The sequence below is a fragment of the Triplophysa dalaica genome, chromosome 14, assembly GCF_015846415.1.
Source record: "Triplophysa dalaica isolate WHDGS20190420 chromosome 14, ASM1584641v1, whole genome shotgun sequence".
NCBI lineage: Eukaryota > Metazoa > Chordata > Actinopteri > Cypriniformes > Nemacheilidae > Triplophysa > Triplophysa dalaica.
This window is the reverse complement of record NC_079555.1, coordinates 5,819,661-5,844,463: the sequence shown is the minus strand read 5'-3', so window position 1 is coordinate 5,844,463 and position 24,803 is coordinate 5,819,661. Positions and strand designations below refer to the sequence as shown.

Sequence of the window (24,803 nt, the reverse complement as noted above, 5' to 3'; positions counted from 1 at the left end):
CACTTTGTTAATGGTTTTGGACTTCATGAGAGCACTAAATCTTCAATGTCTGAAACACATTGAAATCTAAATAACATTGAGCCTATCATATAGAAATCAATCTAAGCATCACACGAGATGATGGATGGCATTTAAAACACTTAACCTTATCTTCTACATCAATCACTAGAAGACACTTGCCATCTAGATGTGGCCGTCCTTTCTAAATCATGGCATATGATACATCATTCATACAATCCTTCGATGGGATGCCTTCATAAGCACCGATGCTAAAAGCATCTTTATAGCTGAACTGATGGCATATATCACCCAGCTTCCTCCATATAATGCTTTTAAATGGAACAGATGGTTATTAAGTTCATGTCAATTGTCACTATTGCAGTAGAATATGAACCATCAAAATGTTTAATAATACCTTTTAGGTTGTTACATAACACTTTATGGAAAAGGAAAATGCATTATCTCAAGAGTTTCGCAAAATGAATGTCAATATCTAGTCATTATACATAATATATCATATAGCTTTCATCACAGGGTTTCAGGTTGTGTAACACATTGCTTTATAACATGAAATGACTGATTTGTTTAATCGAGCATCCTTACTGTAACTTAAAAAAGGACATTGATTAAATATAAAAATGTCCTTTGTTTCTATTGACTTTACATAATCAAAAAGATGCGACACATTTCCATCAGGTGACACAGCATGCATGTGATGCTTTCTAGGAATTTCTAGGGAGCCAACGATTAACTGAACTGGTATAATGTTTACAATCCCAAAGCCCTAGAAATGGTTGACTGGGCAGGTTACGTTCTACTAAATTCACAAGCAAAGACTTCTTTGGACTTTTTAAGGTTGCAATAGTGGCCTTGAATGTGTATACTATGGAAGAAAAACAAAGAATAAATAGTTTTTTGTTAAGAACAGGCGGTTGTCCATTTAATAATTCAACCAGTCAGTTAATCCCCAGAAGAGCTACAGTACACATGTAATGTGATTGGTCTACGATACCCACTTGCTTTGTTCTGCACTTTTCCAATCCATGATTTAGCCTTCTGGGATTTTCAGAGCAGGGGCAAGGCCGTTTGTGGAACATCTGACTCCAGGTGACTGAATAATTTGATTAGAGGTGCAATTTTGTGATTCGTTGACAAAGCAAAATTGATCAAGACTCAGTGGAATGAGTTGCATCTCTGAGAAAACACTGCATGTTTAATACTTATTCTCATAAATATTGCCGCCACAACTGGACCCGCTGTTCCTGTGAGCACTGGGCAATTGGACAATTTTGTGGCATTATACAAAAAACCTCTTTACCTTAGGGCAGCAGATCTCCTGGGAGAAAATCGTCCAATGCACAAACCAAAAATAAAATGAGGAGAGAAAAAAACACTTCCCTGGAACAGAAGATTGACCTCATTAAGGTCACAACATAGTTCCCATCTCTACCATTGCTGCATGCCAGAGCTGGCAGATGGTGAGAGTACATACAGTATGTGCTGTTTCGTTAAAAGCAGAGAGAACAGGGTGACTGTGTCTAATGATTGTGCGTTTCAAAGAAGAGGATTATAAAATCCTTTTCCTAAAAAACGGGACAGCACTTTCAGATTACTGTTGTTTTTATTTGGAGATTTGGAACTGTACAATGGACACTGTGTGTCTGTCCCGACTAATGCAGGAAATGGTGTATGTCCATTTACTGGAAGAGCAATTTCCTACACCTGACAAATATTACTACCTCACAGAACATCTTTGGATTTGTTTGGAAAAGCAAATTAAAGAAACAGAATTTCCCGCTGTCTATCTAACAGTGTGGAAGCAGGCTCCAAAAAGTCAAAGTTTTACTACTGTATGTAACTTTACTTTTTATCACTATTTTGTGAATGTTGGTTGAATGATAAATTTGAGATGGCAGTAAAGTCCACAGTGAGAATGCGAAGGAAGTCGTTTTTTAATGAGATGTAGTCAGCTTGTGGCTGATGGAAGACAAAATAGCTTCACTCGGATGGTGAAGTTCCTTGAAAGTCCTAACTGTTTAGACAGAGTTCTCTTTGTGAATTCACCCTGTCCTCTGCATAAGGCTTCAGAGTCTCAGGGTCTGGAAGAACAGATTTGATGCAGTCCAGTATATAGATATGCACAATGTCTACATCCTTTAAAAGGCTCCAGCGGGTAAAGGGTGATTGTTGTTTCCAGGTGTCTCTCGTCCATTGCCCATTAGAGAAAGGTCTTCGGTGGAACCTGGTGTCTCGGTGTCTGGGGTGAGAATTAGTCTAGGAGCTGGATGGGCCACCCATCCTGTGTCCTGCTCCTCCTCGGTCCCTGAGGAGATGGCTGCAGCGGCTGCCGCACACTCCTCCTTAAACAGCCTGTCGTGCTCCTGTTTCAGCTCCTGGTACGAACGGGAGAACATGTGGAAGATGGAGGTGGCTGGGAAGGCCATGATTAAGATCCCACTCAGGATGCTACTGAGCGCCACCACCTGACCTGGGATGCTCCTTGGCACCATGTCTCCGTAGCCCACTGTCGTCATGGAGATGATCGCCCACCAGTAGGAAGCAGGAATACTGCTAAAATCCTGCACTCCGGTCAGCTCGCTCTCTGCAAGGTGCACCAGCGGTGAGAACAGCGTTACGGCCACGCACAAAAAGAGCAGGAGCAGGCCAAACTCCCTCGTGCTACGGCGCACCGTCAACCCCAGCGTCTGCAAGCCCAGGGAGTGGCGGGCCAGGCGCATCACATAGAGAATCCGAAGGGCACGGAGGATTCTCAAGACGAGCCCTAGTTTATCCAGGTAGCCCCTGCCTGTACGTCTATCGTGCATCTCGTCTGGGTTCTCCTCCACTACGACCAGAGTCACATAGTAGGGCAGGATGGCCATGGCGTCGATGATGTTCAAGGGACTACGGATGAACATCAGCTTGCTGCTTGCCTGCACGAAACGTAACAGAAACTCGGTGGAGAACCAGGCCACACACACCGTCTCTACGATGAACATGTGGTAGCACTTCTGAGAGCACACACCCTAAATTAGAAGAGAGAAGAGAGTGAAAAATGAATTTGAAGCCAAGTTGAGCACAATTTCATATGAAATATCAAATTCTATGACATTTTAAATACACATCTTCTTCAGTCATACAAAATATAGTAGTGCCTGACATATAAATAGTAAAAGAAAATGTTATATGAATATTATATTATTATAGTTATACCCATGTCTATTGATCAACGATAGCCAAACTGAGTTTTATATAATAAAAGCCATCAGGGAGCAAAAAGGTGGTCATTAATACATGAAAGGGGGCAAGGCTAATGGAAAAGATAAGGAAATGGCAGATTGCGAAAACACAGCCTTTACAGAAAGTATTTACTGTACTTTTAGTATTACAGTCACGCTATCTGACTTCAGTCATTATTGGTTAATTAGCCGGAGTCAAAGGTCAGACTGATGCGTTGAGAGTGATGGGTTAACAGAAAAGACAAACCGGACCATGCTGACTTTCAAATGCCCCTTGTAATATTAAATACTCTATATTCAGCCTACGTCCACTTCACATACTAAAAGCAGCCAAAATCATTTCTTCCCTACATGCTACAGAGATATGATTTCTGATGTTGTCCCAGAAAATTGCACTGTACACCCAGTCAGATCAGATTAGAAATTCATTTCGTGAAAACATATTTCATTAACATCACACGCGATGTTATCACACAGGATATGATGAGATGTTAGCGCAAATCACGTTTTATCATGTTGTTATCCTTCAGTGCCAGCAAGCGCCTTCTAAAGTAAAAATCTCAAAAAAAACGGGAAAGGAACAGAGCGGTCACGGGAGAGATTCTGAGATAGCAGATTTAATTAATATTTGGTGAGATGCGTTAGTTCGAGCAGAACTCAAGGGAAAATACTGCAGTTGTGTCATGTTAACAAATTAGCTGTGCGATGTGCAGTTACTTGAAGAGTCTCACAAACGTAAATGCTTTTTGTTCTGTAGTGGTTATGCATCGGACATTTTTTTTGTAATCACATTTGCATAGGTTATTTACAAATTGCTCTTTACAGTAATGCCGCAGCGGGTATGTAAAATAACAATAAAAGAACATTGTTGAATAATAATAAAAAAAGACGTTGAGCCTGAACGTTTCAGAACAGTGAAATAAAATCTATAGATATATAGTAGCCTCAGAAAACAACATTAATAACCATCAATCTATAGAAATTCATTATTACTCTGAAAGTAGGGCTGTCAAACGATGAATTGCTAATAATAGTATACAAAATAAAAGTTGATGCTTACATAATATATGTCTGTGTACTATGTATTTATACAAACAAACACATACATACAAATATAAAATAAATGAATAAACATTTATACATGATTTTAATTATTGGTAAACATAAATAAATACATGTAAATATTTCCAAAAATATGTATACTGTATATACATGTATGTATTTATAAAAACAAAATGAATTTGCACAGTAAATAGATATATTTTATGTAAACACAAACTTTTATTCTGGATTTGATTATTCGCAATTAATCGTTTGACAGCCCAACTTGAAAGACAACCAATCTGAATGAAGAATTTGCGGCTGTGGTATAAACCGAAATGTTGAAATCTTCGCTTCACAAACACCTTGCGTTTTCATCAGTTCATCTTCACAACCTCCTTATCTTTCAAAACACCTTCAAAAATCATTAATGCTCTCTCACCAAGTATACAACAACAACGACACATACGCAGTCCATGTCTCTGTGACCTACAGTTATTTCAATGCTCTAACCATAAACATAACCCTAACAAAAACTTTCAAGCACTTTTACATTTCATGTAAACGAATTTGAGCATCTTTCAGTCTTTAGAATTGCAGCAACAATGTAGCAAACTTCGTCATAATGCAGCTAAAACCGAACAACACCCATCTAAACACGTTATTTATCAATTTCATTATTTTACCCTGGAACTAAAACACTGTTGTGGACTGCTACCGTAGTAAGCTGGTAATGTTATACTGCAGCAGCTGTATGTGTTGATTCATTTGTGTAAACTCAGCAACCTAAAACCTTTATCACACAGCACAGACATTATGTCGTCCTCCGTCCAGTATGCAAGCTCCTCTCCCTCTTCCTCATTATGTCACCCTCCCCACTCACACTTTCTCAGCCCTTCTCATCTTAATCTCCCACAACTTCATCTCATTCCATTTTCCTCACTGCTCCACATCTCTCTGTGGTGAGGATGAAGCGTCTGCAGCTGCAGACATTATGCAATTTAAAGAAGGCTAACACTTTGCAACTCGTCGTGCTGATTGTCAATTTCTCAGTGCTAATGCACTTAGTGTGACCTTATCTGAGCGTTGCCACTAAAAATGTCAATGACATCCCCCCCTTCGAGTCCAAAAGCAATCAACCACAGCCCCTGTGTCTGCACTGCCGTCTATGTTTAAAAGTCTGCTACAGAGCTGATGAGTAGATTACCACCTAGACATAAAGTTTGAGATAGTAGAAAATAACAGCATGATAATAAAATCATACATGTGGTATTCAGATGCATTCTGAGTATAAAAACGCCAGAGTTATATAAGCCCTGAATCAAACCAATGATTTATTTTTATTTGACCAAATTACTGTTCCGGAGTCCAGCTGTTGCACTCGACTATAAAGACAAATGAAATCAATACAAGTTAGACTCAACCCAAATGCTGCAGTCTAGGAGTGAGACAAAAAATAAAAAGGCCAAAAAGAGCCTCCATTCTAGCCATTATGCATAAGAAGCTTTGTTAGCGCTAAAGAGTGTATACGAACTGACAGCCATTTTTTCCATTACGAGCCTCTGATTGAATGTTAGGTGGGCTCTCTGGCAGTTTGAATGTAGAGGGTGGGTCTGAGACTGCATGAATTGATATATTGAAAGCGAAATGCGGTCGGGATAATACAATCTGTATGCTGGTAGGTGAATGAGAAATGGGGACCCTGGAGGTGGAATGTCATAAAGAGATGAGGAGTTTAGATGGTGATCTGAATAACATGTGCTAATCCTTACACATTTCTGTGAAAAACAATTGGCCAAAAAGTATTTGACTTTGGAAAAATATCACTTAATTAAAACGTATTTCTTAAAGAGCAAAACCGCATCAGGGATCTAGCCCAAACCAAATAAGGACTGTATACAAACATATGCACTATAAACAGTCCGACATGCTCGAAATTTCTCTCAACATTATAACAATATTCAAGACTTAAATTGAGTTATGCAAAACACTTGCAACCAGGTTTCCACAGTGGATCAATATTATGAACATGTATTTTACACACCAGCTCTGTATGGCCTTTGGGAAAGTCATCTTATTACTCAGAACAGCTGCATGACTGAATATTACATATATATAAAATAAATATTCAATATATGTTCATATAACATTTAAAATGGACGCAAGAGGATGTAATTGTGACCTTGCGTGTGAAAACCAGGTTAAAGTCTCAAAATCAAATAATGAGATAACAAGCATCAAAGTTTGATTTCAAGTATTAATTTCACTGTAATTACAACAGTTGACCTTATCAAGTCATTACTACACGGCTCATTGGAATGCTTGGATCTGATTGGCCAGTCGCGACATTTGCAGGTATGTTATTCCAAGATAACAACCGCTCAAACTAATAACACACGGTAACCCGGATGCAAATTATTTTGACAGGTTTTTTTGACAAATGAAATATACAATAAATGTATTTGAATAGCATATATGACATTATATTTCCAAATGATTGAACCAAATTCCCTGTTCATGACATTTGACATCATAAAGCGGGCATAACACACAGGGTTTTGCCAATCTCAACAAACAAACACCTGAACTTCGCAAACATATGCTCTCTCCTGCAAACAAGTGAAGTCCGTGCATGCTCCTTCTCCTGATCTCCTTGCTGCCGTGTGCTTTTCCGGGAGAATTGTCCAATAAGGGACTAAGAAAAATTCTTACGAAACAGTTTTATATGTTTGAAAAAAACTTCACGAAACCTGTACGAGCGCTGGGGCTAAGTAACGAGCACAAGTTTTTTTACAACTTGACCATGTTAAGCAGAGAAGACAGCTCGTTTAACATTGGAAAGAAGTTAGAATGCATGAAACAACGTTGCACGGCCGCTTTAAAACAGAAAATAAACGGCTTTTCCTCCAAGAAGGTCTGCAACCTTGATGTCTTTATATAATATATATAAGGGAAAATGTACTGGCAGCCTGTTGTTATCGCAAAATAAGCCCCTTCAATGTGATCCTAGATCACACAGTCCAGGCTTATTTCTGTGATAACAACCGGCTGCCTGTACATTATCCCTTACATATTAAAGACATCAAGGTTGAATCAACAAATAATGACTTTAGCTTGGTTTTTAAAGGCAGGGTCACAATTGCTTGTTGCCTGTAAAGAGAAGCTTTATTTTCAATTAAAATTTCCTACTCTGAACTGAACTATACAAAAAGAGGAGATGGAAAAAGAGAATCAACGTGCTAAGGATAATAGGTAGAAACATCTCACAATCCTCACAGACACTCCAAGGCTCTGATGTTTTATCTCTGATGTTTTCGAGCCTGTGACTTTGTCACAGAAGTGTTAAAATATGAGGCTGAGGACTCTCTAAGAATGTTTTTTTTCATCTACAGACTGGTTCTGATGTAGAGGCATTTCACCACTCTTTTTTGGCAGGTATCCATAAATGGTCAGAAATCCTATAAAAATATATCACTTTAGTCCAGCATGGACGTTTTCTATACAGGGATATGACGCAATGTGGTTACACTAGGTCTTATCCACTGCGATAGCGTTGCTCACCATGTCTTCCACATCAGCCTCCACACCTTTCTGTCTCTCTCCCAAACGTCTCTTTCATCATCTAAACCTGTTCTGTCTCTCACTTTCTCTTGCCAAAATATGCGTTATCAAACTTTCTGGCTCTGAGTCAATAGTGCCTCATAATGCATCTAGAAAAGACCACAAGCAGGAATTTGCGGAGGTCAGCACATTGCATTTATTTAAATCTCAGAGCACTCGCTGTGGCTGCTCTCTATCGAACGTTGTTTGAAAGACATGGAGGATAAAGTACGTGAAACACAGGAAAAGCGTGCTTAATCTGTCATGCTGTGTTTACCAGGTTGTGTTTGCTGATGAAGCCGTATGCTAAAATGACCTTGAGATCATAGGTAGGGATTGAGAGGGAGGCAGAGACGGATATGGAGGGACGGACGTTGTGAAAACTCGGTGTACTACGTTGCAGTTACCCAGAAACCCTCATCTTTCTGGTGTGGAATAATAAAGCCACAGACCAGAGATAGACAGGGACATGACAGATGACCAGACTCAATTGAGATATTAAGATATTCCCACATACAGGTATATTATTCTTCCGGAAAGTCATATGAATGGCTCAAAGATTTCCTCTTTATAGATCAAAAGACTCCTGCAGCTCTCAAATTTGATTTCCTTCATACAAATTTTAATGCCCAAAATTGTTTAGAAAGGATACACAGTTAAACAAATTGAATTTATTAATGTGAATAGCATAGCTTAGATAATTTAGAATTAGAGTTCATATTAAAATAGCTGACTATTGATTGCAAATGAAACTTTATATAAAAAGTTGTACATTCATTTCTCTACTTACTTTATTGTGAAATTAAAGCACTTTGTAACTTTTGCCTCCCTATTTCAAACATATATATTACAGCAAACTTTTCACGTAATGTAGTAATTTGCTTTAACTCTAAAAACTTTCTTTTTAACATCACAAAGCCTTATTCTTTTTCACCCACTCCCTCAAGCAGTTACATTGAGTCCTCTTATAACCATCCAATCAATTGACCCTTCGCAAGCAGTTTGATTGACAGGCAATATGACCAATCATAACGGCGCTTTTATGTGCCCCCATGACTGACCGCCATTTTGTCCCACAAACAAACCAGTCCCGAAAAGCTGCGGTAGTAGAGCTTTGGTGATCAATATTAATCATCAATAATGTCCGAATTACTGACGGAAGCTTTCGGGAAGTGGCGTTTTAAGGTTGATATAATACTTATTGATATTATTACTTATTAAATATTACATGACTGAGCAAGCTGGCAAGATATACATTGCATCCCAGTGATGTGATGTGATGAGCTCACCTTCATCCTTCAGAGAGCAGCATTTTTGCAGTGCATTTTAAGACGTTTTCAGCAATGAAGTCGTAAAGCAACACCTACATTGTGTTGCTGTATTTAACACAAATAAAGATTAAGACACTGATGGATTGTTCTTTTTTGTACAGAACATTTAAAAATTGACTTTCCTTTTTCACAAAGAAGGATTACGGCCGACCAAATCTCTGTCTGGGGTTACTCTATCTCTACAAAATTTGGATTAAATATAAACGCTTAATACACCAAATTTTGGATAGCTATAGTGACAGTAATGTTAGTAGCCTGCTGGGTCGTATGAGTTTAGAATTAATGTTACGTCATCTTCTGCTGGTGTGGACGCAAAAATAGGTAAAAATATTGTTACAGCTATCTCAAATCCTGAATATATCCCTCAAATGCATACCTCTGATTTCTGTATGAAATCAGTGTGTCTTTTTTCCAGAAATTCTTCAACATTTCCCAAGGGAGTGAACACATTTACACTGGGTGCGTATGGCAGATACCGACAGCTTGTCGGAGATAGCAACAGTAACGATGGGGGGCGGAGTTTAGAGAAGGGCCAATTCCCAATGGAAAGTACATTCCTACAAAGTCCTACATTTACTTTCCTGTTTCACATCACATTACTGAAGTAAAATGGGCTGCAAACCTTGTTTACTTTGACTTAAGACGTCCCATTTGTGAGATTTCTTTGGACCGTCCCACCTTACCTCATCATACCTTTCTAATCAACACCCACACACAGTTCAGTGCGATCCTTTAATCTGTGTAATCCTACAAAATGCAATCCACTCTGTTTTGTCCTGAACACTATTTTGCAAAATGCTAAGATATTTCTCCAGCATCACTTTTCATTTTCATCCCAGCTCTGAAACCTAAAGGTGCAGAGCAGGAGGGTTCAGCTCTGCACTAGCTAGAGTACACAGAGAGACGGCCTCTGAATCTTAAACACCTGCCTCTCCATCTTCAGCTTGCTAAGCACTGTTTTTTTAGCAAGACAAGCTCGTCCTCTTCTCCCCACCTCATGCTGCTAAAATGGAGAGTAATGAAGGGATGGAGCGATGGATGGAGGCGGGGAGAGAGTTTGAGTTGGCATTGTGAGCATGTACAGCCTTTCACACTCAGTGTGTCTCAGTATCTATCAAAGTTCCGGCTGAACTTGATCTTGATAAGCTCTAGTGAGTGCATGTTTGTAGAATCGGGCTTAAGACACCAGCTCACCCACATATACTTCAAACACAAAAACTTTCCCACAACACCCGATCCTCAGGCAACTACCTGTGACTGCACCCACATGACCTTTGGAAGCACTGGTTCCGCCCACCCACATCTTTCATCCAAGCCATCATTCTCATTATGTTCTTTTTCTTCTGTGCTATCCTCCCCCATCTCTGAAGACTGACGCAGTGCTCGCTCCATTTGATCTGTCCTTAATGGCAGGTTACTGCAAACCCTTTCAAACAAGGTTTACTACCGGGGTCCTCCACCAGCCGCTGTGCCAGAGCACCTCTGCTTCAGACTTACAACAGAAACCAGGGGCATAGCAGCTTTAGCCTAGAACTTTAAGAAATGATGAGTTTGTTCTTTCCTTACCTCCAGCAATTATATTATATTACATGCCATTATATTTAGAGTTTAATTTTACTTGGCTTTAGTGCAAAGGAAACTGTCGCTGGACACATAAAACAAAGACCAAGCTTATCTGCCAGCTGCTGGCTTCCAAAGCTTCCAGCATATTATTTGAAAACACTATTGAATGTCATGATGTAATTATTATTCATAAGCAAAACTGACAAAGTAATACAGTATTTTTTACTCTATAAAGTTTGCAAATGTTTTAGTCTAAATGCAATTCAAAACACAAGCATGGGGTGCCATAGGGCACTCACGTTGCCTGCTTTAATGGTCAGTTTTCTATTTAAGGTCAACAACTATCATGGACTAACCAATTTAAAGAGAAACGTATATCTGAGTCAGCTCAATTTCCAACTGAGTACTGATACTTTTTATTGTCACATGAACGTGAGAATGCCCAGTAGCCTAACTTTGTAAAACGGGACCATACGCCTGCAATGCGCAAACCGAGCATTCACATCTGCATCTGTGTACTTAAATAGACTATTTTTCTTGTCCGGTTGTAAGTGGCACTGTAACATCCATTCCTCCCCTTTCAGATGAGCATATCTAGCTTTTAGTCAGGACCCAGGAGACACTGAACAGACATGGATACCACACAGCCAGTCCATAAACACCTCAATGGAAAAAGAACAAAGAGGTCAGGGAACTGGTTCATGGAGGCAGTTGGTCTGTAAAGAGACAAGAGGCAGGAGAAAAAAGGGCTGGGTGGAGATAGACAATGGGTACAAACATCAGCAGTATGTAGCCATGAGACCTGTGTTGATGCTAGATATGGTTATGCTCAGACAATTGCTGCATTCTATACCATAAATATCCAGGACTAACAATCACATTTTTGATGAACTGCATGCTTTGTGAATGGAAACCATACAGGAAACTTTACACTGCGCATCGGTGTCTTGTAGGATATGTGTGTCATCCTGTGGTTTCAGATATAGCCACTGTCTTCCACTGGATCTTTGTGGTCTGTGCACGTCTCAAATGCTGCACTCTTCAATCGGTTATAAAAAAAGCTGCTGTGCGTTATTATTTGACGGACGGCCCATTTGGATTTGTCTATTAAATACTGCTATGTCAATTTTGGTAAGACTTTCCAGTGTTTTGGACTTCACCACTGTTGATATTTATTATAGTAGCCGATATTATTGTTAGTGGTGTTATTTACAGTTATCATAAGAAGAGAAAGGGCTAATCCTGCTCTTGCTGAAAGATGTTGTATTAACAGAACAATTTGAGAGTCAAACATGTTAGTAACGCCAATGTCTATAACATTTTTGAGAATTAGTAAACAAAGTGTTCCATAATGGCAATGTGAAAAAAGTTTTTAATGAATTAATTGAAAATTAAAAAGCTCATTAATTAGTGATCTTAAGCCTATTTTACACTGATGCAACAAACATCAACAAAACATACATAAAAAATGATAATGTCAGTGTTTGTTGACATTTGTTGGATCAGTGGGATTTAGCTCTTTCATTTCCGTCTATGGTCTGCTATACCTGTCTTACCTTTTGATATTTTCATAAATCAGACGATTGACTAGATTTTGTTAGGAATTATGTCTGGTGGCTAACCAGGATAGACAGGAAATTTGACCAACATGTAAAATAACTAACCAGATTGGGATGTACCTGTCCCATGTGATATGTTTAGACAGGTACTAAACCAGGAACCAAGGCTACCACAATAATAACTAACTCACTTGCTATCAACTGCTAAAGAAACTAATGCCATGTACTTATCCAGCGACAAGCTCTTCTACAAAAGCTATTTATTATCACCAAATTTTGGATAGCAAGATTACATGTATGGAAGAAATGGGGGTCTATCAGGAAGGTCTAAATATATAATTGTAATGCTGTTTATATATACTCTGTTTTCCCAGACTGGGTAACATATGAATTACTATTTTTTTTATATTATTATTGTTTAGTATTCATTCTAGATCTAGAATCAATAATAATATAAAAAATGTCATTCATATGTTTCCCAACACAGCAAAAATGTTTTTGAATTATTTTCATCATCCTAAGTAAAGAATATTTTAAGAAAGAATGATATTGACTGAGTAATACCCGAAAATGAAAAAAAAATACTTTAAAACATTGTGAAATAAATGATTGAAATCAAACCACAATCTATAGGAAGGCATCTCCCAACAGAGAGACTCAGAAAGACATAAAGAAGAATATATTTAGCAAAGTACAGAAAAGTCCTAGGGGAAAACATTAAAGTCTTCCAGAGAAGCAGGACTTCAAGGGTGATTCATCTTCGAACACGACAGTTACTCGAAGTCAAAACCAAAAGAGTGATTTTCTGGAGTGTCCCAGTCAGTCCAATTAAGCATCTATGAAACAACTTAAAGGGATGGTTAACCCACAAATCTGTTCTGCTAAACACAAAAGAGGATATTTTGAATGGAAACATTAACTTGAATATTAACTTTTTGTGTTGTTTTATCTAGCCTACATATGCACTTTAACTTCGACTTTAGAGAGACTGTAAAAGAAATTGAACCAAATAAAAAATAGGGGCACAATAACAAGTGGGCGGGCATTAAAAATAAATCTTAAATTCTGGGATAAAGCCACTTTATGAAAGAAATCTTTTGATAGATAACACTATTCACTTACTCTCTTTATTTCCTCTCTGCTGAGCGCATTGTAGCGCATAGCACAGGAGGAAACGCTCAGCCGTCTCACATACATTAACTGAACCTGCAGCACCACACCATGTTTTCTAAACAGCATCTGCCAGTATAAAGCCTTTATCACCACACAACCAGACCTGATGGAACCGGTTTCCACAATTTTCACATAATGGCATCATAGATTACGAAAAACCTGGGGCCCAGCAGCTTGCTCAAGGGTGCACTGGTAATGGCTCTCTTTTCACTGGGGCCAAACCAGCACATTCTGGTTACTAGCTCTGAGCTTTAGACAACTTCACCACATCAGACATAAAACAGAAGAGCACTGGTTCAGCCATGTGTGTGTTTGTTTACATACACCTGTAAGACACTGGAGAGTATCTTTTATATGACCCTTTAACCTTGAAACTGCAAGGATGTTGCTCGGAATAGCAAACAACAGCCAGGGAGACAAAGAACAGCCATCATTCTGCACTTTTTTCATGTCACTCTGTTCCTTTAAAGCAAGAATTCAGCCAATGAATTGAGGTCCACAGTTTAAGCTTTAACACAGGTGATCCTAACACTTTTGACCTACATGAAAACGCTGAAAAACTTACTTTGTGGAGTTCTCAGCTCCACATTTCTCATCTTTTCATACTGGTACATCATAGAGATGTTGACTCTTTCTGTATTAATTCTGACTAAAGAAAAATTGTGGTGAATGGCTTTGGATTACTCTAACATAATTTCCTCTTTGAATAACAGTTTTATATCTATTAAAGCGTTGTTGTGATACATGCTATTTTCAATACAGACAAAAACTTTTTTCAATAACAGCAGAACTATTGTTCAATATACCCAGTTACAGAAGCCCTGCTGTGAAAACAGAATACAAAACAATGGCTCTCTCAAATGATGCTCTATACAATCAAGTAGCATAGTTGCCCCCTGTGTAGCCTGCATCAATGCAGGAAAAAGTAAATCAAAGGAACACAGCTTCCATTAAGTGGTGGGGGCCTTAAAATCATGCTCCGGAAAAATAAAATGACTGGAGACTACAGTTTACCAAACCAACCAATAGCTAAACATCTAGTTTTTCTCTTCCTGTCTCTGACTGAGTCACCCTCCCCACCTCATTCTGGCAAAGAACTGTATCTGCCCACTCAGAAGGAAACCTAAGTGTCATCCAGGTTGTGCTGTGGATTGCTCACCTACTGCTTAGATTCAGAACCCAGGCCAAGATCATCGCTAACCATGCGACACCACCTGTTCCAGGTCCTCCCCTTCTGGCAAATCACCCAGCCAAAATGCAAAACTTTGTAACACAAGCCCAAAACCACTCATGCCTTGCACCTGTACAAGCACCATCTGGCCCTCTGCAATATCCTGTCCAATATAGTTTAGAATGAGCAGAACATATAGAATTCTAGCTACTCTGTCACTTATGATGTAGAAAATAATCATGCACTGAAAAGCTATGGCTAAATGATCAGTTAATTCATTAAAGTGGAGACCATGGCAACCCCATCAAACCATAAACTTCCCTCTTGTACCATCTAAATACACCCGATTTGGAATAAACCAGATTTTATAGCTAACAAAAAGCCTCTCAATTTGCGAACATGGGCAGAAAAGGGAACCACACAACTCCAACGTATCTTTCATAATAATAACCTGGTACCATTCTCCCACTTGGTGCAGAGATATGGCATTTGGAGCAATTGTTTTTTGGAATACATAAAAATCAAATCATCAATTCATCAATAACTGACATTAGGACAATTAATCTAAACCTCCCCCTTCCAATATTTGCAATAACTAATATTTCTTCCTCAAAAAACTATTCTCCAAAATATGTAAAATTATATCGAAACCAGACAATACATTAGGTCTACCAAAGGTTAAATGGGAGTCAGATTTATCTATTTCTCCTCATCAGGACACAAATCTGTAAAAATATTTACTTCATGACGAAAAAATGCCAATCTTCAATTTATACCATAAAGTACTTCATAGATTTCAGCTTACTGGACGAAAATTATTTAAAATGGGTTTAACTTCAGAAACATGCTCACAGTGTACACAAAACAAACCAGACACCTATCTTCACGCCATGTGGCATTGCACTCCAGTTAAAGAATTTTGGGAAAATGTTACTGAGTCACCATCCAACCATATGAGATGTCACATATAATCAACTCAAACAATACAGATAGTAAATCACTCCTAGTTGTTCTAACTATCGCCAAGAAAACTATCCTCATGAAATGGAAATCAAGGAATACCATACATATTACATCTTGGAAAAACTTAATAACAGATTACATCTCCATGGAAAATCTGTCAACTTCTACTCTTAAATAATACAATAGAATTAAATCCCTCTTTGTTATCTCTCATAAACTTTCATCAATCATGAATCCCTTGACACTAATACACTATTCATCAATATTAATCCTCTTTGTCAGAAACCATTCTCAACAACACACCATTCATCAATATCTACACAATATTTGGGGTAGAATGGTTAGGAAGAGGTAGCAACAATAGCTAATATCAGACTAAATTAATAACTTATAAAATATTAAACTTTTTTTTTCATTCCTTTTCTTCCTCCTTCCCTCCCCTTTCTCCTCCCTTCCCCTTTTTTCTTTCTCCTTCCTTATTTTTCTTCCTTCTCTTTTCCCTTCTATTCCTGGCCCCACATCACACCCATCAACAAATAATCCTAACAACACAGGGCAGTAACTGAGATGCCTAAGCCAACTGAAGCCCAGAGCCGTGAAAAGAAGGAAAAATTGCATATATGTATAGCACACACACAGGATAAGTGAAACGTAAGCATGGGGGCCTAGACTTTGCACTGGGCTGGCTCCATGCTGCACGTCACCCCTTTTTAATGCATCATACATATATAATGCAAAATACATATACATATATAGTGTAGGCGTGGTATGCGAGTGATGGCCGGGGGTGGTTTTTTTTTTGGGGCCTCTTTGATGCCTCTTTTTGGTCCTAATTTATGCCTTGCTCACAGAGGGCCCAGAGGCTCCCTAACAATATCTTACTCTTTATAGCTTTAGTATAAGTATTATCATTATTATTTCATCACTACTAGTACTATTACGACCGTTAATATTATTATTATTACTATTGTTGCTATTTGTCCTCTTCCTGATCCTCCAATTTCCCCCTCATTTTTTGTTTTGTTATTATTTATTTATTAATAAGAAAATAAAATCTGCTGTACTTAATTTATTTTAATTTGTTTTGTCTATATACCCCGACTCTCAACACCTAGTCACACTTACACAAACACACACACACACACACACACACACACAAATCACGTTGGCTGTCATGTATGTTTTGTTGACCTTGGTTATTTTGTATTTGATTTGTCAGCTGTAAATAATATTTTTGTTTGCATTGTAAATTAAGAAAAAATGGAGACCAGTTAATATTTTTTGCTGCAGGTAACATGTACCTCTGCTGAGCTGTTAAAGGAGTTCAAAATAAATGTTAATTTTCTCACCCCCATGTCTTCCAAGATGTTAATGTATTTGTTTCTTTAGTCGAAAAGAAATTAAGGTTTTTGATGAAAACATTCTAGGATTTTTCTCCATAAAGTGGACTTCAATGGACTCCAAATGGTTTAAGGTAAAACAGACTTTATAAAAAGAAATGCTCGCCTTGATCTGTTCTGCGATGCGCGTTCATGACTAACCCTACTCCTTTAATTGGCATTCGATTACATCTTTCATTTTTGTGTCCTGCTATGGAGAACAGCGTTGTGGTCATTATTATCTTTGCCAGTAACTCCAGCATTTTAAGCAACTTTGTATTTCAGGATCAGGGCTTATACAGGCAATATATGGATTAAAAACCTTTCGCATTTTGATTGCAGTGGGCTCAACTTCAAGGTCAAGTAAGGTCTTTAGTACGTTTTTTTTGTCAAATAGAAAGGATTTGTTTTTTTTTTGTTATTGTTGCACAAATCCAGTATTTGTGGAAATGCTTAATGCTCTGAATTGGTGGGAGACTTTTAGTCAAATAAAAAAAGTTTATGAAATCACACTAACTCATTTATTAAAAAGCTAAGTGTTCATGCGTTGTCTGTCCTACTTTTCACAAATGTACAAATGAAGAGTTTGGTTCCAAAACGCCATAAATCCATTTTGACTAATTTGAGTGAAAATGTGTTTCCTTTACAAAGAAAGTGTCAAGATGAAATCCATTCGTTTGCTGTTTTGATCTTTTACTAGGTTTTTTGGTGTTTAACAATGGATCTTCATCTTTCTAGTTTAGAAAAACGCTTTATATAACACATATTTCAAGTCTGTTCTACACCGCTGTTCCTCTTCTGACAAAACGACTGGATTTCTTCCAGTACATACGGAAATGACACCGGACCGAATGGCGTCAGACCGGTTATATTAATTAACACTGATAACAGAAGCGGTAGTTTTACCTTTTTATATTGGACCCGAGTTGGATAATAAAACAGGCAGATTGACCAGGAGACATTTTTCAAAGGACATTTCATAGACGTGTTTTAGAGGTATGCGCACACACACACAAAATATCAGGAAATGACACAGAAAAGCTTTCAGAGGCGATGTTAAAGTCATGGAAGCTGTTATTTGACCGTTGGTTATCTTAGTGAAAAGTGAAAGTGACCTATCTGTCAAATATGATGACCAATACCCGAGAGTAGTGAACACACGCACAGCAAGCCGTGAACACATGTACAACCAGAGCAGTGAGCAGCTATCACTGCAGTGCTCGGGGAGCAAGTGGGGGAAAGGTCAAGCAAGTCAAGGGCACCTCAGTCGTTACCCTCTGGCCATGAGAATCGAACCGGCAACCTTCTGATTACGAGTCCGACTCTAACCATTAGGACACAACTGCCCTATATGTGTTAGAATGTGTGTAGCTGTGATGAAAGTGAAAGTAATTTAGCACGTAGCTCAGTCAACGTAGCCGAACACTACTCCAGCGGCTCTTATTCTTCTCTAAGGAAGGCCTTGCACCGTTTTTGCATATTCCTTTGGCTGGAGGTTATTAAAAGCACTCAGATTAGTGACATAATGTACCCGGGAAGTAGAGGGCTGTTATCTGTAGTCCTTGAAAAGCGAATTCTGTTAAAGACAATTTCTCGCTCGGCACTGAACTTTGAGCTTTATTATTTTGCAGGTATTGTTTATGCCATAACAGCAACATTACACACAAAATTGAAAAATGTGTTCGCGGGGAATGGGACCTTTAAAGATTCATGTATACATCTAGTAATTTAAAAAATCAAATCCAGATTTTGATTTTAAAAGATTTAATATAAAAACATAGTTTTCCCCAAAATACAATAAATCAAAGACATTTTTTAATGCAATAAATCCATTGAATTAATGTGATTTTTTTTTTATATTGAAACCGTTGAAAATACACAACAAAGTGAGTTGATACACATATGACAGCCTCTGAACTCAATACAATACTAATCTTACATACATGCACTGGACTAAAAATACATTCAATCAGTTATCGCTCCTAAAATAAATTCAACGGGTCATCTTTTTAATGCTATAAATGAGTGCCTCATCTTCTTAATCTCCTCACGTAAATGATTAGATTTCGATCGCTTACATTACTTCGTTTGTTGAACGTTTGTTGAACAAAAAGTACAAAGTAGATCAGGGAAACTAGGATGCTGACCATATTCAGAACGGCATTATTGTTTACAAAGCGTGGAATGGTGTGCTGTGATTGGTTGAGTGAATATATCCCATTCTGTAGAGAAGTGAGACTTGCGTATATTGCGGTTTGGAAAGAAAGGGAGAAAACATGAAAGAATAAGACGGCGGATATCGTCTTTTGCTTAAGTGACTTTTCAATACCGACCTGATAAAATACTGATTTTGGCAGAAACTAGTTTTTTTTTTAAATGCCGTTTATCGCTTTTTGGAACCAAACTCTTCAAATATACTGTTCACAAATGCGGACTGAGAGGACTTTGTCTCTAAACATGTCTTTAAGGGATAGTTCAAGATTAACATAATTTTGGTAACCATACAATGGCGGTAGGCTACCCATTCATTTCTATTGTATGGACACAAAGTCAATGCAAGTCAATGGGTACCGGTGAGGTTTGGTTACCAACATTCTTCCGAATATCTTCTCTTGTGTTCTGTAAAAGAAATAAAGTCAAAAAAAGTTTGAAATGACAATTTTCAATTTTGGATGTTCAATAACTTTAAGTACTATCATTCTGTTTCATTGTGTCTGATGGACATGATCCTCATCCAGCCTAATTATCCAGACTTTCTTTAAAGCTGACGAGTCACTAAGATAACGAAACTGAGTATTCGAATATGAAAATAATATTTTTTTTTCATTCCTGATAAGATCATCCCTACAATTGCACTAAAAAAAAAAACGTGAATAACGTTTATGGGAGTGTGTGTGTGTGGCCAGCACTTCTTAAATTACAGCGTACAGTATGTGTGTCACCAGCACGGGGTGTGTGTGTGTCTGTCACCAGCCATGAGTGAGAGTTTGCAGGATGCTTCTGGCATACCAAACACCCTCTGCTCTGAGTCCTCACTGCTGTACTTCAAACAAAGCAAAATTTACACCTGCAGCCCCGGGAGTGGAAAAAGAAAGACGGAATGAGAAAGGCAGAGGAGAGGAGAGGAAAAGAGAGCTGGCAAACAAGAGCGAAGGTGAGAAAAGGCAGAGAGGGCAGATTGAAAAGCACCAAAAGAAGAGGCAAAAAGTCAACATGAATATTTAAGAAAGCAGCAGGAAACCTACAGAAACCAGAGATGACAAAAATCTAGAGCAAGACAAAATCAAAACAGGAAGTAGAAGTGAAGTACAGAATCTATTGGGCAGATCGTAAAAGTGCTATTGATTCTTCTGACTACCTGATGTTCTCATCCTTTTATCACATGACTTGAATATATAACCTGAAGCACAGCAGAACACATTTATTAACATATAATATATACCGAAATGGAGTAAAACTTTTAAAAGTAAACCCTTGGGTATAGCCATAATTTCAGCACCACTGCTTCTGACTTAATAAGATAAAGGGTGATTTTGCCATAAAGCTCATCTCCTTACGAGAACGTGGTTGTTTTGATCTAAACAATAATTTAAAATGCCGCGTGAGATTTTGATAATACAAATTGCCCTCCAGCACACAACACAAATTGACCTGACTGATTCCCGATCCACCTGATCTCTTGCTACACAATGCATATTTTCTTATCTTATGTCTATCCTTCTCAAAAGAAATCTCAAAAGAAAACAATTAAATAAACCAGAGCTTTAACTGTACAAGGTAGTCTGAGATTCACAAATATAGTACTTTCTGGAAACATTGTACAGTAAAACAGATTCTTTCAGAGCTCAAATGCATGCTACATATGTTAAAGAGTAATATTAAGGAAAATTGGGCAAACACTCTGCAAGCCTGTAAGTTTGGGATTTATTCACTATAGTTACAGCATCATTTAGCTTTTTGTGACTTTGTTTGCTTTGTTGTATGCTATTTTTATCACTTTTGCTTACAGTACAAATACTGTTTACATTATTGTTTGAGATTCGCTGCCTTGCTTGGTAATCTAAAAGGGTGTAGTATATAAATTTACAGTGGAATAAAACTTTATGGAGTATAGTTTCATGCTTTTAAACACACAAAACTGTGCAACGCAATCTGCACATTTGACTACACACAAGGAACTGAAAGATCGAGAAGGCCATCTTGTTATTACTCAATGTACACCTGCACACACACATTTTCTAGCAGAGATGAATGACTCCATGCTCGGGCCGTTCTTGTTCCACCGGGCTGGTGACATTGACAAACCATCCGGCAGTGTGAATTAAATATGACAGTCCTGCTGGTTCCAGCAGGACTCTTCCTGTTGGACATTACATGCTACTGTAACTGACTAGACACTACCAGAGCTCAACTTGACATGTACACAGCATCCAAGAACACACGCAGCATTTATTTTGTGACGAAAACTCTTAAGCGAACTACAGGCAAGAAGGTGTTTGTGCAATGTGAGGCATCTAAGCACGATTAAAATGCATAGTCATTTATAAGCAAAAAGGTCTACCCTTTTTAAGCGGACCCCCCGCGTGCCTGCTGACATTCTTGAGGTCTCACAGGAGCTGGTTCATTATTTTTTATGTGTGTGTTTTCTGACATTGTGGAGGCACCGCTGGTCCAGTTCATTACTCTCTGGGTATTTACTGACATTGGGGAGCGCTGCTGAGGTGCATTCATTATTTTGCACTAGGAATAGCACACAGGACTGCATGACGACCGGAAACACACCTCCAGCGACAAACAGTACTCACATTCTACCTGAGGCAAACAAGTGAAGTAAACAAGTGTAAGTAAGTGCTTACTACCCGCATAAAGTCACAGACAAAGGCGGACAGAAGAAAAATGTCTCAATCTAACTGAACTAAAAAGAGCTGAGCATTACTTCAGAAAATGTCAACATGTCAGCAGTGTGTTGGTTTCGAAAATAACGCACATGAGCATTTGGGGGAAAGAATGTTGATGCAAAGGATTCACACTGAAAGCCATTTTTACCGTGTCAGCATTTTGTACATACTCACCCTATTCTCCTCCTCCCTGAGGTCTGGCATTGTGCTGATACACAGGCTGACCACTGTCACTGCCACCATCAGCACAGACAAACAGGCAAAAATCTTTCCTGCCAAGCCCGACTGAGGGTTCTCCATCATGTCCCTCAGACGATTCATGAATTTACGGTAGGGCGTCTCCTCGACTGGAGGCCCCAGCTGCATGCCACGTTGCCGCCGCTCCTCCTCTCGCCGCTCAAGCTCCGCCACCTCCTCGATGCGCGTGTACATCTTGCGCTTGCAGCAGCGCTCCATGTATGCCATTTCCACGCCCCAGTAGTTCAGTTCATCGTGCAGCGAAAGCACGCACATTTCCCGTAACATACGTAGCTTTCCTGCCGCTAGAAAGTTAAGGATAACTCGGAATGCACTGGGGCTGCGGTCGAAGAAGAATTCACGACGTGCCTCATCGTAATCATCGCAAACGTGGGCATTTTCTTCAGGACTGCTGCAGGGTCTGAGACGTCCTAAGCGCGTCAAAGGAAACTGCTCCAGCGTGCTCCAGGGAAAGGTGTATCGGTTGCCCCCCACGTTGATGAGGGCTTGCAGGCCGTGGTCCACCGAAAGAAGATCTTCTGGTCGGCGGATAAATTGAGCACGCTGATAATACACACCTTTGATGGTCTCTGTTTCCGGGATCTCGGTAAAGATGTGATCCAAGCTGCTGTCGTCACTGACCGAGAGGTTGCTGAAGTCATGGTTGGCGTTGCTGATGATTGGCATGATGGCATTGAAGAAAAAGTGGAAGGCTCAGGTTGTTAGGGTGTGTTAGCTTGATACCTTGCTGCTGGGCATTGAGGTGTTTATCTGGAGAACACCAAGGTGGATCCCATAGGATCTCATGCACGGTTCAGCGAAGAGCCAAACAGTCAACATAATTTACACACTGTTGGAGACAACAGGGAGACAACAAAACACAACAAGGTCAAACACTTGCTATTAAGAATACAGGCATTTGCATTCATACTATTAACATCAATCATTACTTTTTTCATGGAAATTTTATCTTTCACATATACGTATTTACATTCATGCAGCTCTTGTTTCAATAAAAAGGCATGATATCTTTTGACAGAGTTAACCCTCGCAGTCTCTGGAGGCTGGGCATATTAGCAAACCTCCAGACATCCTACGACTCTTTACAGAGATTGAATAATTTGCTGTTGTCAAGGTGTTTCATTATGCTGGGAAAGGGTGGGAGAGAGAGTGATAAACTATTTATTAATAGAAGCATATTCCCGTCGGGAGAGAGGCTTGCTTTACTGTGTGGAAAGTTAATTGAGGGAAGTGTGTTAAGGAGCCCAGTGGTTCTATCAGGAACATTCTCTCTTTTACACACTGATAAGCATAAAGCGTAGAGAGCAAGATTGTCCACAAACACACATAAGCAAGTGTGAAAACTGTAATTAGGAAAGGGATGTTAATAAAGTAGACAATTCATTATATTTGTAAGGGTGTGAACACAAAATGATGTGCACACTTTTACGACAACAGACAAGCTAAAGTTAATGTTATAACTTGGTTATTTATACAGCCACTCCATATCTTATTTTCAACTATTTGTCAAAATACAAACACCATAATAAACTCCATAAACGTAATATTTTGTATTGACTTTTACAGTGCTATTTAATAGTTGCATAACACAACACCTAGTTTAACTTTATTTAGCCTTGTCTCAAATAGTTATCAGATGTTATAAATGACTTCATTCAAACACGTTCAATATTACTGTATACAGTCAAGTATCACAAGCACAAACAGTAACACAAGTGAGAAGATTCCCTTACACCACGAAAGCAAAAGTTAGGCTACGTATAAAGCGCAAGATCATCAATATAAAAACACAAACATTCATATGTTATATTCATATATTATGACAGCCTTAAACAGCATCAAAGTATAAAGTCCCAACTCACCCCGACTCCTCAACACGACCATCCTCTCCTCACTTTCTTCATATTGACTCCATAATACTGCGTATCCTTTATAACTCACTTATTATTAAACGTCCTGCACGGAATTTTTCAATCAGAAGCAGGAAAACTAACAGAGTTCGGATAAACAGCGCTGACACATCATCACTGTCCCGCGCGCTAAGAGTCACTATCACTGCATTCCGAGCGAGTGTGCGTAAACGCCGGTCGGTTGCGCGCACCTCTCGCTCCGTGAGTGAGGTAAGTTTAAAAGCGAGTCTATAGTGGCGCACTGCTGGAAATCCACGGTCACGTAACGTTCACATACCCGCACTAAGCCTTTATTTTATTACACGCTCCTGTTTGAGATACGCGCGTCACGGTGCGTCAAAGTGACCGAGGCGCTGACGAACATAACACTCGGTGTGTGAAACTAAACACTCGGTGTGTGATACAGTAATAGACTAAACTCTTTGTGTGCAATTGAAACCCGTTTCTAAACAACTGGATAAGAAGAGCATTATAACGCATTAGAGTCATCATTATGAAACAATAGTTTGGATGTGCCATGAGTTGTTTTAGCCAAAATAAGGACTACGAAAATATTCTGGTGTATTTGAATGTTGAAGTCTGTTGTCTGTATACTGTGCATTAGATATTATCATATCTTTTAATTAAATATTTGTATGCACAGTTCAAACAACTCAGGGCAGTCCAATCCAGATCACAATATTTACATACGTGCACTGTTTACCGTCCAGCCCTATTG

The 24,803-nt window shown here is 38.8% G+C and overlaps 1 protein-coding gene across 1 annotated transcript; it reads right to left on the bottom strand.

The window, feature by feature from the left end:
- Window positions 1-975: 975 nt before the first annotated feature.
- On the bottom strand, window positions 976-24,205 carry kcng4a (potassium voltage-gated channel, subfamily G, member 4a). The gene is made up of 3 exons (XM_056766392.1): window positions 24,038-24,205; window positions 22,092-23,004; window positions 976-3,026 (listed from the first exon to the last, which is right to left on the bottom strand). The coding sequence occupies exons 2-3, from the start codon at window positions 22,839-22,841 to the stop codon at window positions 2,157-2,159; spliced, it is 1,620 nt and encodes a 539-aa protein (XP_056622370.1). The 5' UTR covers window positions 22,842-23,004; window positions 24,038-24,205; the 3' UTR covers window positions 976-2,156.
- Between the last annotated feature and the right edge of the window lie 598 nt (window positions 24,206-24,803).

Bases quoted from the DNA above. Each gene is read 5' to 3' on its own strand.
- kcng4a (XM_056766392.1), bottom strand. From the start codon at position 22,841: ATGCCAATCATCAGCAACGCCAACCATGACTTCAGCAACCTCTCGGTC. The intron at 3,027-22,091 runs GTGAGTATGTAC...CTTCTAATTTAG, and splicing joins TCAGGGAGGAGGAGAATAGG to GGTGTGTGCTCTCAGAAGTG.